At 38.1% G+C, this 16,685-nt stretch overlaps 1 protein-coding gene across 6 annotated transcripts in view; it reads left to right on the forward strand.

Annotated features, from left to right (window-relative positions):
* LOC114080975 (inactive serine/threonine-protein kinase TEX14) overlaps positions 1–16,685 on the forward strand; it is an 82,837-nt gene that overhangs the window by 50,114 nt on the left and 16,038 nt on the right. For 5 of the 6 annotated variants that reach the window (XM_071603105.1, XM_027922548.3, XM_071603101.1 and 2 more), the window contains 11 exons: positions 1–93; positions 2,787–2,912; positions 3,115–3,203; positions 4,200–4,481; positions 5,995–6,095; positions 7,236–7,355; positions 8,876–8,942; positions 10,507–10,588; positions 13,334–13,396; positions 14,517–14,644; positions 15,248–15,453. The exon at positions 1–93 is cut by the window's left edge and continues 11 nt beyond it. In XM_071603105.1, coding sequence (XP_071459206.1) covers positions 1–93; positions 2,787–2,912; positions 3,115–3,203; positions 4,200–4,481; positions 5,995–6,095; positions 7,236–7,355; positions 8,876–8,942; positions 10,507–10,588; positions 13,334–13,396; positions 14,517–14,644; positions 15,248–15,453 — 1,357 coding nt within the window. The remainder of the gene's footprint in view (positions 94–2,786; positions 2,913–3,114; positions 3,204–4,199; positions 4,482–5,994; positions 6,096–7,235; positions 7,356–8,875; positions 8,943–10,506; positions 10,589–13,333; positions 13,397–14,516; positions 14,645–15,247; positions 15,454–16,685) is intronic. The other variant, XM_071603103.1, reaches the window with a different exon arrangement.

A 16,685-nucleotide genomic window follows, 5' to 3' on the forward strand; every position in this document is an offset into this window, starting at 1 on the left:
TTGTGGCCCTGGAAAACAGAACACAGATGAGCAATCTCAGACCACTCAAGAAGCCAACGACAGTTTGGAAAGAAGCAAGAACCAAAATAGTAGGTGGGTCAATATTTTATTTTTCTTTGTGTCACTATGTCTTTAGACTCATGTGGCCTTTGAGGCCACTTAATGATCTTCATATTTTTAGTGACAAAAGATTGTGAGTAATGAAGAAGAGTAATTCAGAAACAGATTTTGGTATGTTCTTTCTACCAAGAGAGTTTAAAGAGTAGCATAATGGAAACTTACAGGATATATCACAGGCAAAGTGGCTGGCAAGTTAATCAGAACTCATCAGTTGTCAAAAGCAAAGCATCAGTCTCAACAGCTTATCAAGGTTCTAAGCAACTCAGTGAGACCCTGTCTCTAAATAAAATACAAAAAAGGGCTGGGGATATGGCTCAGTGGTAGAGTACCTCTGAATAATTTCCCCATGCCAAAGAAGAGAGAGAGAGAGAGAAAGAGAGAAAGAAAGAAATGGCAGATATTTCACTCACCAGTGCTTCAGAAATCAAACTAATCAGAAAACAGCATTGTTGGTTGTTTAAAGTATGTGTTGCTAAACATCACTGTTACTCTGGGGTGTCTGATTTCAAGCCATATCAATGAAGTGAATTGGTTGGATATTTTTTTTCTTTTTCTTTCTCTTTTTTTTTGGAACTGGAGAAGTGAACACAGGATTTCACACATGTGAAGCAAACACTTTACCATTGAGCTACATTCCAGCCCAATGAAGTGAATTGGCTTTCTCACAGATAATTCGTAGGAGAATATATAAGGGGTATTATTATTTTTTATTATTAGTTGTTGTTTTGCAGTACTGGGAATTGAACCATGGGACACTCTACCGCTGAGCTATATTCCCAGCTCCCTAACCTGCCTCCTTTTTTTTTTTTTTTTTTTTTTGAGACAGTTGCCCAGTCTGGCTTCAGTCTTGATCCTCTGGCCTCAGTCTCCTGAGTTACTGGAATAATAGGCACATATAGGGAATTACTAGAGAAGAAATAAATATGTTTTCTTTTTGTGTGTATGGTGCTGGGACCTCACACTTTCTAGGAAATTGCCCTCCCACTGCACTAAACCCTTATCCCCAAATGTGTTTGTTTTTATAATTTTTAAACTAAAAAGAAATTGACAGATAACACTGTTACCATATACAGCATAATTTGTGTGATTGGGGGAGGTGGGCTGGAAATTGGACCCAAGGCCTTATGCCTGCTATGAAAGCACTTTATTTTTGAGCTACATCCCCAGCCCCAACATGCTGTTTTGAGGTATATATTCATTGTAGAATGGTTAAATCTAGGTAATTATCAATTAAATTCCTCACATAACTTATCATTTTTGTGGTAAGAGCACATAATGTTCCTATTATACTCTCCCATTATACATTTTTGAAGAATATATCGTCGTTAACTGTAGTTATCCTGCTATACAACAGATCTCTCTTTTTTTTTTTTGTACTGGGGATTAAGCCCAGGGTATTCCACTAGTGAGCTGCATCTCCAGCGCTTTTTATTTTGTACTTCGAGATAGGATCTCACTGAGTTGCTCAGACTAGCCTTGAACTTCTAATCCTCTTGCCTCACTCTTCCAAGTACCAGGGATCATAGGTATTTGCCACCATGCCCAATAGATCTCCTATAATTTATTTCTTCCATAAAACTATAATTATATATTTTGGCCAACCATTTTCTTCTCCTGCCCTTTGCCTCTAACAGCCCCAGTCTCTGGTAACCACCATTTTACGCATTCTACTACTTCTATGAGATCAGTTTCACTCATTTATTTATTTACTTATTTATTTTTACTGCTGAGAATTGAATCCAGGGCCTCACAAGTGCTCTACCACTGAGGTACACCCCAGCCCTTTTTAAAATGTGAAAAAAATTTGAGACAGTATGTTGCACAGGTTGGTCTTCAATTTGTAGTCCTCCTTCCTCAGACCTCCATAGAAGCTGGGAGTGCACCAGGTGTGCACTACAGCACCTCGCTGTTTTTAAAAATGGTAAACTTGTTCTTGAAATTGTTGGCTATCCCCCATTGTAGATTTTTAGGTTGTTTAATATTTTTTATGTAGGAACAAGGACACAGTGACTTGCAAATAAATTTTTTTTCCTGCATTTTGGATTATGTCCTCAGGATAGATTTCCAGAAGCAGAACTACTAGGTCAAAGAGTTTGAATATTTTGAAGATTCTTGATAGTTGTTGTCAAAAAGTTCTTTAAATAAGCTGATGAGAGCTGATTTCTCCACCTTCTGGTCTACCTGGAGTGTATACATTCTGGACAATGGGGAATTCAGATCACACATTTTTGAAGTTAGATTAATAGATGATAAAATGTATATAATCATTTTGCATATTAGGAAGTTTCATCTAGAGAGACTGACATTGGCCAGTCTGACAACTGACCCAGCAAAGTCAGGGTCCAGAACTTGGTGAGACTAAACTGAGGGTGTTGGATTCTTCTTCAGGATCTTTGCAAATGTTGTTGGTTGTGCTATCACATATGTAGAGATGGGCCTGTTACTGAAGAATTCTGTGGAAGGGTAGAAGTAGAACTGTCACCTGGGCTATCACCTATGGTTTGTGGCAATGAGGGGTAGATGGACTCTGTGTGGTGAAATTGTTTCAATTGTGGGTTTCTTCTGTTTTTGAAAATTACCCAAGAGCATTTTTAGAATCATGAAATCTGTACTTAGAAACGGAAAAAAATTTAGAGATCTTCTAGCCCAATCCTTTCATTTTTCAGCCAGGGAAGGCCTAGAGATACCAGTGAGCGAGCCCAAGTCACACAGCTAAGTAGTATACTCTTTCCGGAGTCAAGCCACTCAAAAAGACCTGCTGGGTTACCCAGCCTTCGCCAGGGCTTTACAAGGTAAGAAACCTTGCAGTCTGAACTCTGGGAGTCCTTTGCCCTCTGGTGGTAATAAGGAGTCAGTGCTGTTTTAGGAATAGCTGCTGAAGTAGGGGACAGGTCTGAGTAGACTAGTGGGCTTTGAGTTCTGTCAAGAACTTGAACAAATGTTTTTGTGTCCACCCTTTTCCCATTCCCTCCCTCCAATACCTATGTAATTTAGGACCAGTGTAGAAGGTGTGTCTTCTGAAATCTATAATACAAAGTCAAGAAATAATGAAGATGATGGAGAGATACACATAAAATGGAAAAGTAAGTATGAATTCATGGGTTTTGTTAGGCAAAATGAAATTTTAAATATATTTCTCATCTTACTGATATTTCTAAGTACACAGGCTGTATTTCACTGTTTCAAGCCACAGCAAAGTCCTCCCATATTTTTCTTCTGAGATCTTTCCATTTTAAAAGCAAGACCCTTCTGGCTACAGAATATCAAAGGGAAATGATTTTTCATTTTTAGATTTTGTAGGAAATATTTATATGTATATAAATGTGTATAAGTTAACATGTGTAATAAAACAATATACAATATGGATATTTAATATATAAACATCCTTGAAATGAAGATCATCATATAGTGTTGCTCTCACACATCCAGTACAATATCCTTCTGTAAACCAGTTTTAAAAGGATATGTCTGGATTTCTTTTGATTTTTTGCTTTAAATATTTATTTTTTAGTTGTGGTTGTACACAATACCTTTATTTTATTTATTTATTTTTATGTGGTGCTGAGGATCAAACCCAGGGCCTCGAACATGCTAGGTGAGCACTCTACTGCTAAGCCAGAACCCCAGCCCCCACATATGCCTGTTTTTTTAATACTAGTACTAAGTGACATGAACAGAAGTGTAGAACATTTGAAATGAAAACACATATAATCTCACTATAGTCTACAAAGGCTAAACAAACTCAAATAGAATCCTTTTCATTAATTACTATGGGCTGGGAATTTCAGATGTCATTTTTCTTGTTAAATTAGTAGGAGAGTCCATCTACAAGTTTTCTGTTGCCATCTACTCTGGAATTCAACAACAAGGGTGTTGTTTAGGCTAACCAACTGAAATTCTCTTCCCTTGCTCTGTCATTTGTTTTCCCTTTAAGCCAAACAGGGCAAGAGAAGATAATAACTGTAAAAAGGCAATCATTATTACAATATGAGCTATAGTAGTATTATACATTAAAGATGAAGGCTTTTATTTACAATGTTCATAGTGATGTTTTAAATACTGCTTTCTTTTGTGCCCAGTGGAAGTGAAAGAAATGGCAGAGAAAGTAGCTACTGGGCAGCTCACAGTACCTCCTTGGCATCCTCAAAGTAGTTTGACTTTAAACAGTGAAGCTGAAAATCAGCCTGCTCCTTTGATGCAGCCCCCTGTTAAGGGCCCTCAAAACATGGACTGGAAGCAAGTTGTAGTGTATCACAGGGAAAATGATGAGACAGGAGGAAATGTCAAATTTGGAAAAATGGACAGTAGTGGCTGTGACAGTGACAAGCACGGCAAACAGCCTGAGCCTCAAAGATTCACCAGTAAGTTTGGTTGGGGGAATTGTGTTAGGTGAACTCTATCAAGTTATCTGCTCTCAGAAATAAGTAAACCTGGCATATTTCCTTTGATTCATACTCTTTCCTTTCTTACCTTTCTGGGAAACTTGAATTCCAAAGAAAAGCAGCAGACCCCTTATACCGCACTGTGCTTCACACAAAGCTATCCAGAGATTCATAAGTTGTTTTTTTTTTTTGTACCAGGGATCCCCAGACCTTTTTATTTTTGAGACAAGGTTTCACTAAGTTGCTTAGGGCCTCACTAAGTTGCTGTGGCTGGCCTTTAACTGCCTCAGTCTTCTAAGCCTCTGGGATTAGAGGCGTGAGCCGCTGAGCCTGGTTCTTAAGATTTTCTATTACTGAAACAAGATTCCTTTGTCCAAAGGAAGTAAAATTATCTTCATTTACTGACTCTGGTCCTGGAGGTAATCTAGCAAGTAACTGAACCTTCGTTACCTGAGGGAGGAGGTGGACCACGGCTTCCTACTGCTCATTTCTTTGCTTTTTTGGGGGGAGGGTACTGGGGATTGAACCCAGAGGTGCTACACTGAGCTACATTTCCAGCTCTTTTTATTTTTATTTTTTTATTTTGAAATGGTCTTGCTGAGTTGCGTAGGGCCTTGCTAAATTGCTGAGACTGGCTTTGAACCTTCTATTTCCTGCCTCAACCTCCCAAATTGCCAGGATTACGGGTGTGTGCTATTATGCCCAGCCTTTGTCTTTTATTCTAAGCTAGAAATAAATCCAGAGGAACCTAGCAATAAGCGACATTTACTGTCATTAGTTAATAGATTTACAGGTTAAAAATGATAACTGTATTTCCACCTGGTAATCTGCTTACAATCAGGACATGGGATATTATGTCACAGTTGTGAGTTAAAAACACCTGAAATTACCATTGCTGGACACAGTGGCACATACCTGTAATTCCAGCAGTTCGGGAGACTGAGGCAGGAGGATTGCAAGTTTGAGACCAGCCTCAGCAATGTAGCGAGGCCCTAAAGCGACTTAGGGAGATCTTATCTGAAAATTTTAAAAGAGTCAGGGATATAGCTCAGTAATAAAGTGCCCCTGGGCTCAATCCCCAGTACTGATAGATATAGATAGATAGATAGATAGATAGATAGATAAGGCTTGATTTTGTGTGTGTGTGTGTGTGTGTGTGTGTGTGTGTATCTTTTTTTCTTTTTTTTTCACAGTGCTGGGGGTTGAACCCAGGACCTCATATTGCTAGGCAAGCACTGTACACTGAGCCACATCCTTAGTCCCAAGTATCACTCTTGAATGGTTGGGCAAAAGGTTGGATAATCCAGGGCTGCATTTTTTGGGCCAGGCTAAACTAACAGTGTCTGCTCTCTACAACAAAGCTAACATATGGGATGTGGACACCCTTGGCAGAATACTTGTGTGTCTCTTCTTTCACACTATCTTTTATCCCTTTAATGTTATCTGAATATCACTACATGACCATGACCTTGATTGTGAATATAATCATTAGGTATCAGGCACCTGTCCCCCAGAAAAAATGAGCAGCCAGAGCATAGTGAATCCTTTCAAGCAAGTTCTGATGCATCTGTGGCAGTTGAGAAATCCTACAGTGTAAGTAATATGGTCTGGAGAACCAAGTTGAGCCCAAGGACCTAATATAGAAGAGCAAAGTTGTCATTACATATTATGACACCAAAATAATATCTATAGAAGTTAGAGATAGAGGGGCTGGGGATATAACTCAATTGGTAGAATGCTTGCCTCGCATGCACAAGGCCCTGAGTTCAATCCCCAGTACCACAAAAAAAAATTAGACTATACAGGGCCATGACTGTTTATAGAATATAGAGAGCAATTGATAATGACACAAATAAAAATACAGTAGTGATAAAATGTAAAGTCTTTTGAAGAATCCGGTACAGCATTGTATTTAATCATATTGTACAGAGCACTCAGGATAATTTGTTCTTTCTCTCATGTGAGGACTGGAAGGGCATGCTACATTGAGCTGAACAAGCAGGTCAAGGAAGGAGCCTCCCTTTAGTATGGGAGAGACTAGGCTTATCTGAGAAATTTCAATGTGACAACTATTAAGTGTACTAGGAGGGAAAGGGTGCAGCAAAAGCAGTGTCCAAGGAAATAAGTCACAAAATGTCTGCAAAGAGATGTCTGAAGGTAGGGAAAAGAAAGTTGACTGATGCTGTGGTAGTCAGGGCTTCAATGTAGCAAAATAAGCAGAAAAAGGAAGGGTAGAATGGATATGCTCTGTACTTTTTAATATTTAGATTTTATTTTTTATTATTGAGATTGCATTGTTGTTCCAAAAGTCATGCTCATTCTCTTGCCTCTAAACTGTAATACCTGAAGGACTTCCAAGTACTAAGGAGCCTCAGTCTCCTCATGTGTACCATGATGCCAACATGCAGACCATTTCTGTGCCTTTGAGGGATCAGGGTGTTTAAATTCTATCTCCAGCTTGAGTTGTCAAAGAGTTTTGAGCAGTGTTTCCCTAATCTGCACCCATTCTGCATATTAGATGCTGAGACTCAGGAATATTGTTCTTCCATACTTACTCCCAGCAGTTCATAACCACCTTAACCCACCACAAAGGCAGGCAGAGTACTCAAGTTAAGTGCATGAGCTGACTGCTGGGTAGTTTTAGATGACATTTTTTTAACACTGTGTTTTGCTGTAAAGACATTTGCTTATAATAAATAGCGACTTAAAAGTGATTTCCTGTATTATTAATAGGACCAATCTGTGCAATCAACTTGTTCACCAGAATCTTCTGAGGACATAACAGATGAATTTTTAACTCCAGAATATGAGTATTTTTACTCCTCTACTGTTCAAGAAAACTTAGCTCTAGAGGTAAAAATCACATTCAGTATGTTTTCAAGTTTTTCTTTTGCTTTGTTCCTTTTAAATCATTTTTATTGGGTTGGGGTTGTAGCTCAGTGGTAGAGTGCTTGCCTAGCACGTGTAGGCCCTGGGTTCGATTCTCAGCACTGCATATAAATAAATAAGGACTATTGACAACTAAAAAATCTTTTTTAAAAAAATAGATCATTTTAATTAAGAAAACTAGTTTACACATAGACGTATCCAATGCCCACTTACTAGTGTTTGCATACATGATTTTAAAATTTTGAAAAATAAGAGTTTTTAAAATGAAAGGTCATATGCAATTTCTCCCCCAAATTAAGGTATCTGCATCTGTACAGCACTTTGTACTTTTTTCTAAATACTTTCTTTCATTCATGGTGTCTGATTCATGTGTTTTTTCTGTGGGGAAAAGAACAAAGTTGTCATTCTTATCTACGAAGAACTGGTGGCTTGCAGATGTAAGTAATTAAATCCAGTTTGCCAAGCTTTAGTGGCAGGAGAACCAGGACAGAAGGAAGCATTCAGCAAAAAACATGAGACTGTTCAGTACCCAGGTTTTCTTGGGAGTCTACTAGCTTTTGCATGAACCTGCTTGTACAGAGTATTTTCACATGTAAAATGAAATTAATTGGATTCTTTTATTACTTATATGATTTCTTCCCCATCTCTCCCCAATCTCTGCTACTGTTTTGGAAAATCTTTTTATCAATATGAAAGGTGGGGTGGAGGAAAGGAAAGTCACAGCATTTGACTGACAAGAAGAATTCAGAATGCATCAAAAGTATAATTATTACATGGGCTGGGGTTGTAGCTCAGTGGTAGAGTGCTTGCTTAGCATGTGTGAGGCACTGGGTACGATTCTTAGCATAACATAAATAAATAAACTAAAGGTCCATTGACAACAATAACAACAACATTTTAGAAAGTATGATTATTACTTGTTTCCACTTCTGAAAACCCGGAACAGTTTTCCCTTATTAACAATCCTTTAAGTATTCTTTATTTAACTGTGCATAGACTGAAATATTAATAAATCTTTAGTAAAAATATTTTTAAAACATACACACTCATGTAGGATACACATAGCACACATACATGTCCTCTCTTCTAATTTGTTGGGAGATTGGAATGAGCAGGAGAGAGGGATATAAATAAAGTCACAAAATTCCTCTTCACAATAGGAGATGGAGGGATGGCTTGTTGCTGAGAGAAATACCATAAATAAATAATATCTGTGAAGCAGGTTTGTTCTTTTCCTATAAAAGATGTAGGGACTTTAGGATCAAGAGGGCTATGGTAAAGCACTTGCCTACCATGTGTAAGGGCTTGAGTGCCACAAAAGAAAAAGAAAAAGAAATAAAAGTCAGAAAGAACAGTATGCTCTGCCCAATGGAACTCTTACCCAGCTTCAATAGTTTTCAATAATTTTTCAGTTCCTTCTGAAATTTTTTATATTTATGCCTCAATTGAATCTTCTTTCTTTACTCTTCTTTTATTCTTTGTAGACCTCAAGTCCCATAGAAAAGGACTTTGAAGAAATACAAGGTGCCTTTGCCCAACCTCCAGTCTGTGGTAAGCCCTAGGGCAGATTCATTTGATAGCCATTCGCCTTTGCTTTCTTTTGGATCATGGATATGTAGAGCTGGAAGTGACCTTAGAGATAACTTCATCAAGACCATTTTGCAGATGAAGAAAACAAGGCACAGTGATCTCCCCTTATTAGATTGACTCCTCTGCTCCTCACCAGCCTAATGATATACATATATACATATACACACACACACACACACACACATATATATATATATATATATATATATATATATATATATATATATATATATATAATCAATACTATTTGTACAATACTAGGGATTGAGCCCAGGGCCTTCCACATGGTAGGCAAGCACTGCACCACAGAGGCACATCCCCAGCTCCACATGATAGGTTCTAAACTATTGTTCTGCCATCAATTTTTTTCTGCGTAACCTTGAACAAGCCACTTCATCCCAGGGCCCCACTCTCCCCTAGTATAAAGGAGAGGGGGTCAGACTTTTAAAAAATCTCTTCGGTTCTAGTTGTGCTTATTAGGAAATATTTTTTAAAAGTTTATGCTATCTACGTGTTTATCGTTTTAAGAGAGTCACAGGAAGCTGGACACAGTGGTACATGCCTATAGTCCCAGCAACTTGAAGACTGAGGTAGGAGAATTGCAAGTTTGCAATTTAGCAAGACTCTGTCTCAAAAAATAAAAAGGACTAGGCATGCAGCTCAGAGGTAAAGCTCCCCTGGATTCCATCCCAAGTACAAAAGGTGGGGGGGAATGTTGAAGGAAGAAGAACCCCAATGTTTCTCTACTGGTGAGTGTTTTAGAGCTTCTTGGTATCTATCTGCTAAAAGTGGGATTATTCTGGTATGCATTCCTAGTGCCTACCAGATCACCTGCCCCTAAGGAGTAGGATAGGTATGGGGAGTTTGAAGCATTTGGAATCAGGGCAGGCTGCTCTGTATGCCCCCATCTTCATAAACTAGAATAGTTAATACTGGTAAGGAAAATGGATACTACTTCTATTTGCCTAGATATCTGGAAAGTATTTTCCTGAGAATTGGGGAGGAATAACTTCAGACATTTGATGCTAAGGAAAACAAGACAGTCGAACTAGCTCCTCATATTCAAGACCCCACTCTCTGCCCCCTCACTTTAGAGGATATTTGATGGCTAAGAGGCACAGTTAACTCTCTGGGAATGCCCAACTAATATTTTCTGTTTGGTAGCTTTAGTGAACAAACCATTCTTGGTTTCAACGCCCCCTGGTGTCCATTGACTGGAACTGGGTCAGTTAGCATTCTTGAAAAGACAAACAACATTTGTCTCTAGAAATAACTGTGTGGTTATAACTGAAAGGCCAGTAAATAGCTTAATTGTATTCTGAGTGTCAGAATATAGTTCTCCCCTCTGATCAAGGAAAATAAACTTTCAGAGCAAAAAACCTTCTATACAACATTCAATTCAAACCCAAATAGGGAAGTACTTTTCTATGCAGATTATTTTTCATTCTAGACTAGATCAAGGAAAATTCTAGAAAATGAAGATAATAATCTGTATTAGTAAAAATACATTTCTTTATTCTTTAAGGTAAGGAAATATTCCAAATGAGAAAAATCCTTGGAAGGAATGCTGAGATTTTGACCAGGCCTCAGTTCCAAACTATACAAAGGTATGGACTATTGTATCTTATACAAACATATGGGCATTGTGTCTTATTCAGTTTCATACTCAGAAGCAATGTTAATGTTGAGAAAGCCACATACTTATGCATTCATTACTTGTTTTCAAATGTGTTTTCCCCTATCTTACAAATATTAATTTTGAACACCTTAACTTTTTTAGGACTTGTTGAACAGAATTTAAGGGGTAGAAATCATTATCTGTATGCAGATCCTGACTCTGACATTCTATTCATGTGACCTTGGTAACATGTCCCTTCCCTCTTCTGTATCCTCATCTGTAAATAGGGATAAGAATGTTGACAGCTGGGGTTGTAGTTCAGTGATAGAGTGCTTGCCTAGCACGTATGAGGTACTGGGTTTGATCCTCAGCACCATATAAAAATAAATAAATGAAGGTATTGTGTCCATCTACAAAAAAATAAAATAATAAAATAAAGAATGTTGAAATTGGAATTAAAAGTAATTCTGTAACTTCTGAGCATCTGTCCTAGAGAAATGAAGACTTAGTGTTTACAATAAAACAATGTACCCAGGGCTGGGGTTGTGGCTCAGCAGGAGAGCACTGGCCTAGCATGTGCAAGGCCCTGGGTTCGATCCTTGGCACACATAAAAGTAAATAAATAAAATAAAGGTATTATGTCCAACTACAACTTAAAAACAAATATATAAAAAATGTACACAAATATTTATTGGAAAATGCATTTGTAAAAACTCCAAATCAGAAACCCACATGTCATCATCATATGTATGATGAACCAGACTGTGGAACATCTATACCAAAGGGTACTACTCAGCATTAAAGAGGAATGAGCTATGGATACATGCAACACATGTATAAATCTCTCTCTTTTTTTTTTTTTTAGAGAGAGAGTTTTAATATTTATTTTTTAGTTTTCAGAGGACACAACATCTTTGTTTGTATGTGGTGCTGAGGATCGAACCTGGGCCGCATACATGCCAGGCGAGCGCGCTACCGCTTGAGCCACATCCCCAGCCCACACATGTATAAATCTGTAGAGAATTATGCTTACAGGAAGAAGATATCCCCAAAAGTTATTTATTGTTTGATTCCATTTACATAAAATTCTTGAAAATGTTAGAATTATTAAAAATAGTAGGGCGTGGTAGGTATGCCTGTAATCCCAGCAGCTCAGGAGGCTGAAGCAGGAGGATTGTGAGTTCAAAGCCAGCTAAGCAACTCTGTAGGACCCTGTCTCTAAATAAAATACAAAATAGGGCCGTGGATGTGGCTCAGTGGTTGAATGCTTCTGAGTTCAATCTGTGTACCACCCCCCTCCCCACCGCCTCCGCCAAAAAAAAAAACAAAGATGTGGTGAGGGTGGGACAAAATTCAGAAAGTTTAAATATTTCTAAGTTCACATTTCTAATCATTCAGGATTGAGCAGATTATACTATATAAGACCCCTAAATTTTAGTGGTTTAAAACAACTGAAGTTTCTTTCTTTTGGGGGGAAGGGTACTAGATATTGAACCCAGTGGCACTTAATCACTAAGCCACATCCCCAGGCCCCCTTTTTTTAAAAATATTTTTTTTAGTCATTGATGGACTTTTATTTAATTTATTTGTATGTGGTGCTGAGAATTGAACCCAGGGCCTCACATGTGCCGGGGAAGCATTCTCAAACTGAGCCACAGCCCCCCATCCCTTTTTATTTTCTGTTTTGAGACAGGGTCTTATCTAGTGGCTTAGGGCCTCGATAAATTGTTGAGACTATCTTTGAATTTTATCTTCCTGCCTCAGCCTCCTAGCTGGCATTAAAGGTGTACACTACCAAGCCTGAAAAAAGTTTATTTCTTGTTCATGCTTCATATTCATGGCTCATAGGTTGTCCAGGGATGTTCTGAACTATATAACCTTTTATTAGGGATGTGGACTCAGGGAGGCGCCATCTTTGTGCATCCTTGATCACCAAGACAGGAAAAATGGAACCTGGTGAATTGTGCACAGACTTTTCAAGTCTCTGTCCAGAAGTAACTCATTACTTTCACTCATATTTCATTGGTTAAAACAAGTCTTATAATCATTTATGTAAATTAAGAGCCCCAAAATGTGCTGTTTCACTGTGTGCCTAGGAGGAGATACATTTTGGTGAACAGAATTAATAAAGTTAAAAGTCAACCTAAAATCCACATTCTTTCCTTTATACCATTGGTCTTACAGGATTGTTGCAAAAATTAAAAATGTTAAAACATGGAAGAATTTAGCATGGGATCTGCTTATAGTTAGTGTTCAGTGAGTATAGAAATTGAATCTTAAATATTAGTTGAAATAGAAATGGGCCAAGTTCATCTTCAATATTTTCTTGCCATTTTTTGGCACAAGCCTCTCTTGACCTTTCTTGGTATTCTATAGCAGGAAGCTGTCTCATAGTTGCTAAATCTTCTTAGTTGTGCCCCTTGCTCCAACATTTACCTCCCTACAAAGTTCCTGTGCTCCATTGATTTTCTTAGGAATTTCCTCATTGTCATATTGAGTTATTGGTTGATTTCAGGACTGGGCTGACCCTTATAGAGTAGTCAATCTCTGAAGAAGAACTGAGGCCCAGACATATCAGAGAACTTGTAGCTAGTTAGAAGTAGAGTCAGAACCCACACTTTTCACTTTTAGCTTTGTGCGCTTTCTACTGTTTCTTACTGGGTCAATAAACTGGTCTCTTGTATTAACTTAGTGCATTTGGTTGACATTGATTTTCTTTCTTTATCCCTCACAGTACTGAAGGTAAACAAGAAGAGACATTAAAGGAATCACCAAAGGAACTGAAAGAGAAAGACATGTATGGCCACCAAAGAGTAGCCTAAGAATGCTTGTGTAAAGTATTGGTTTTATGGAAATAATATTTCCTTGTTGTAAGAATCTGCATGTTGGGCTGAGGTTGTAGCTCAGTGGTGGAGCACTTGCCTAGCATGTGTGAGGCACTGGGTTCAATTCTCAGCACCACATATAAATAAATAAAATAAAGATCCATAGACAACTAAAAAAAAAAAAAAGAATATACATCTTTGAGTTTTTATGTGTGGATTTAATGTATGTTCCTTCATTTACCAGGAAACTGTTACTAAACTGATGATGTAGTTTATAATTAATAGCATCTTATAATCAAGGAAATATAGTGATGGTGATGATGGTAATAAAAGTTTATGTTTGTGATAGATTAAATCTGCCTTCCACATAAATATCCTTTTATCTATTTTTAGCTGCCAAGATGTCTTTAAAGTTAGTATTTCTTTTTTAAGGTGTCTCTAATATTCTCTCTCCTCCTTTTCCTCATCTGGCTTCCTTTCTCTCTTCTCCTTCCTACTTCCCCTCACACTTCTCCCTCTTTGCCTTTCCCTTCTCCCTTTCCTTCTCCTTTTCCCCCCTCTCTTTCTTCCCGCCTCCTTCTCCTTATCCTCATCCTTATCTTCTTCCTCTTTCTTTTTTTTTCTTCTCTTTTTCCTCCTCCTCTTCTCCCTGCATCTCCTCCTCCTTTTCTTTTTCTTGTTTGACCCAGAGTCTTGTTTTGCTGCCCAGGCTGGTCTTGAACTCCTGGACTCTCAAATACCTGAGACAGTAGGCACATGCCACTGTACCTGACTCTGACATTCTGTTTAAGACATTCTTTAATTCTGATCTATTGACAAAGATTTTTGTCAAGAATATACTTTAAAAATTCTTGTTGCTGGGTGTGGTGGTGCATGCCTGTAATCCCAGCAGCTTGGGAGGCTAAAACAGGAGGATCACAAGTTCAAAGTAAAATACAAAATAGGGCTAGGGAAGTGGCTCAGTGGTTGAGTGCCCCTGAGTTCAATCCCTGGTACCCCCCCCCCCAAAAAAAAAAATTCTTGTCAAGAATATATTACTTGATTTTTCTAAACATCTTCTCAGAATTACTGTGTGTTCTCTTAATTCTTTAGATCATTGACAGATATTCAAGACCTGTCTAGTATCTCCTATGAACAAGATAGCTCTTTTAAGAAAGCCTCATGCAAGACACCCAAAATAAACCATGCACCTACTAGTGTCAGCACTCCACTTAGCCCAGGTAATCATGAACAGGGAGAAGTGTTTTGGGAAACGAACTCACAACCTCTGCCCATTAGCTCTGGGAAGTCAGGCCGGAGATCAGACCTGATGGCTGTTTTCTCCCAGACCAAAAGTATTTACTTAGGGCCAAAGCTGGAGGGAATAATCCCATGGGAGGCAAGGTAGTGGTGGTTGTAGTGGTGGTGGTGATGATTAAGTCGCTGTTACAGTAGTAGGGACATGCAAATGTAGGGTCTATTCTGTACTCTGAGCACTACTGAATTTAGTGTAGAAATTTGATTGTCTATAGAGTTTTCAATTTAAAACAAACAGTGCTTAAATATCTATAGTTCTTGAGTCCTACAACCATATACAGCCAGCATCAAATATATTTTCTTTAGTGTCCATATTTCCAGTATATTTGTGGTCTAATTTCCCTTTATTTTATTTTGATAGCCAGGTTTAAATATTCTCATTTTTTATAACTTGAGGAGCTAGGTCTCAGATTAGTGATTATTTCAGTTGTTAGCAACTTTGGGAAATCTGCATAGTTAAAGAATTTTGAGTGTTTCATTTGTAATGTAAAGAATTCAGACACTAACCACCTTTTTTTCTCCAATAGGGTCAATTTCTTCATCTGACAGTCAGTATAAAGACTGCCTAGAAAGTATCACACTTCAGGATCAAACAAGGTCTACCTCTTGCTGGAATAGCCAAGAATCTATTCGAATTTTTTCTGATAAATTTATAACCATTCGAGAAAAAGCAAAGAGCCTGGATTCTCTCCTTACTTCCTCTGACTCTCCTGCTCCAAAACTGATCAATCTGGTAAGTTTACCAATTCTGCTTTATACTCTCACAGGATCAGCCCAAGGGGCTCAGAGATATGAAGGGCCAAGATTTTTCCAAATTAATTACACAGCAAGAAATAAGCTGGTTCTTCTCCAGGCTTCCCTGGGGCTCTTTGCCTAAATCTGTATTGTAGGAGGCTTATTTACTTTCTCTCTGATGCATCCATTGGTTACTTCCCTGAGAGTATTGATTGCTTTTCCTCTTCTCTGAACTCCTGAACTGATAATCTGCAGGAAAAACACTTAATTGTATCCTATCCTTTTTTGACCTCTTTTTTCCTCCTCTCTATCTCCCTAGTGTTTTTTTTTTTAATATATATTATTTAGTTGTAAATGGATACAATATCCTTATTTTGTTTATTTGTTTTTATGTGGTGCTGAGGATCAAACCCAGTGCCTCACATGTATGAGGCAAGTGCTCTACCAATGAGCCACAATCCCAGCCCCATGTCTCTCTCATATTTTACGTGTATATTTTTTTTGAGAAAACTACAGATTTCTTACTTCATACTGCTTACTAATAGTATCGTCTATGGACAGATTGATTATTTGCTTTGGCCCTCAATGAAAAAATTAATTGTCATCTTCTTTGGGCATTAGGCTCACAAAACATTTACTCAGATCTAAAGAAATGAACCAAGTACAGTGGTGCACATCTATAATCCCAGATATTTGGGAGGCTCAGGCAAGAAAATTGCAAGTTTGAGGCCAGCCTGAGTGAGTTGGTGAGACTCTGTCTCAAAAATAAAAAGGAATAGGCATATAGCTCAATAGTACAGCACTTGCCTATCATGCATAAGGCCTGTGTTCAATCCTTAGTACAGCTAAATAAATAAATAAAGGAGTTGGGAAATGGTAAGGAATTTACCCTTTTATTCAACAGACTGTTGACTAAATAGATTCTGAGTGCCAGGCATCATGTCAGACCCTCTTCCAGTCATCTAAGACATATACTTTTCTTCAGAGTTGCTCATTGTCTAGAGAGAAAGAGAGGCCTAATGTAACACAGAGGTAAGTACTGAGGCAGAAAGGGATGAGAAGGCTTCCAGAGGAGGTCTGTTGAATGAGTTTAACTTACTAGATAAAAAAGTGAATGGGCTGGGGTTGTGGCTCAGCAGCAGAGCACTCGCCTAGTGCATGTAAGGCCCTGGGTTCGATCCTCAGCACCACATAAAAATAAAATAAAGATGTTGTGTCCACCGAAAACTA

Source organism: Marmota flaviventris, chromosome 17 (assembly GCF_047511675.1).
Source record: "Marmota flaviventris isolate mMarFla1 chromosome 17, mMarFla1.hap1, whole genome shotgun sequence".
Lineage (NCBI taxonomy): Eukaryota > Metazoa > Chordata > Mammalia > Rodentia > Sciuridae > Marmota > Marmota flaviventris.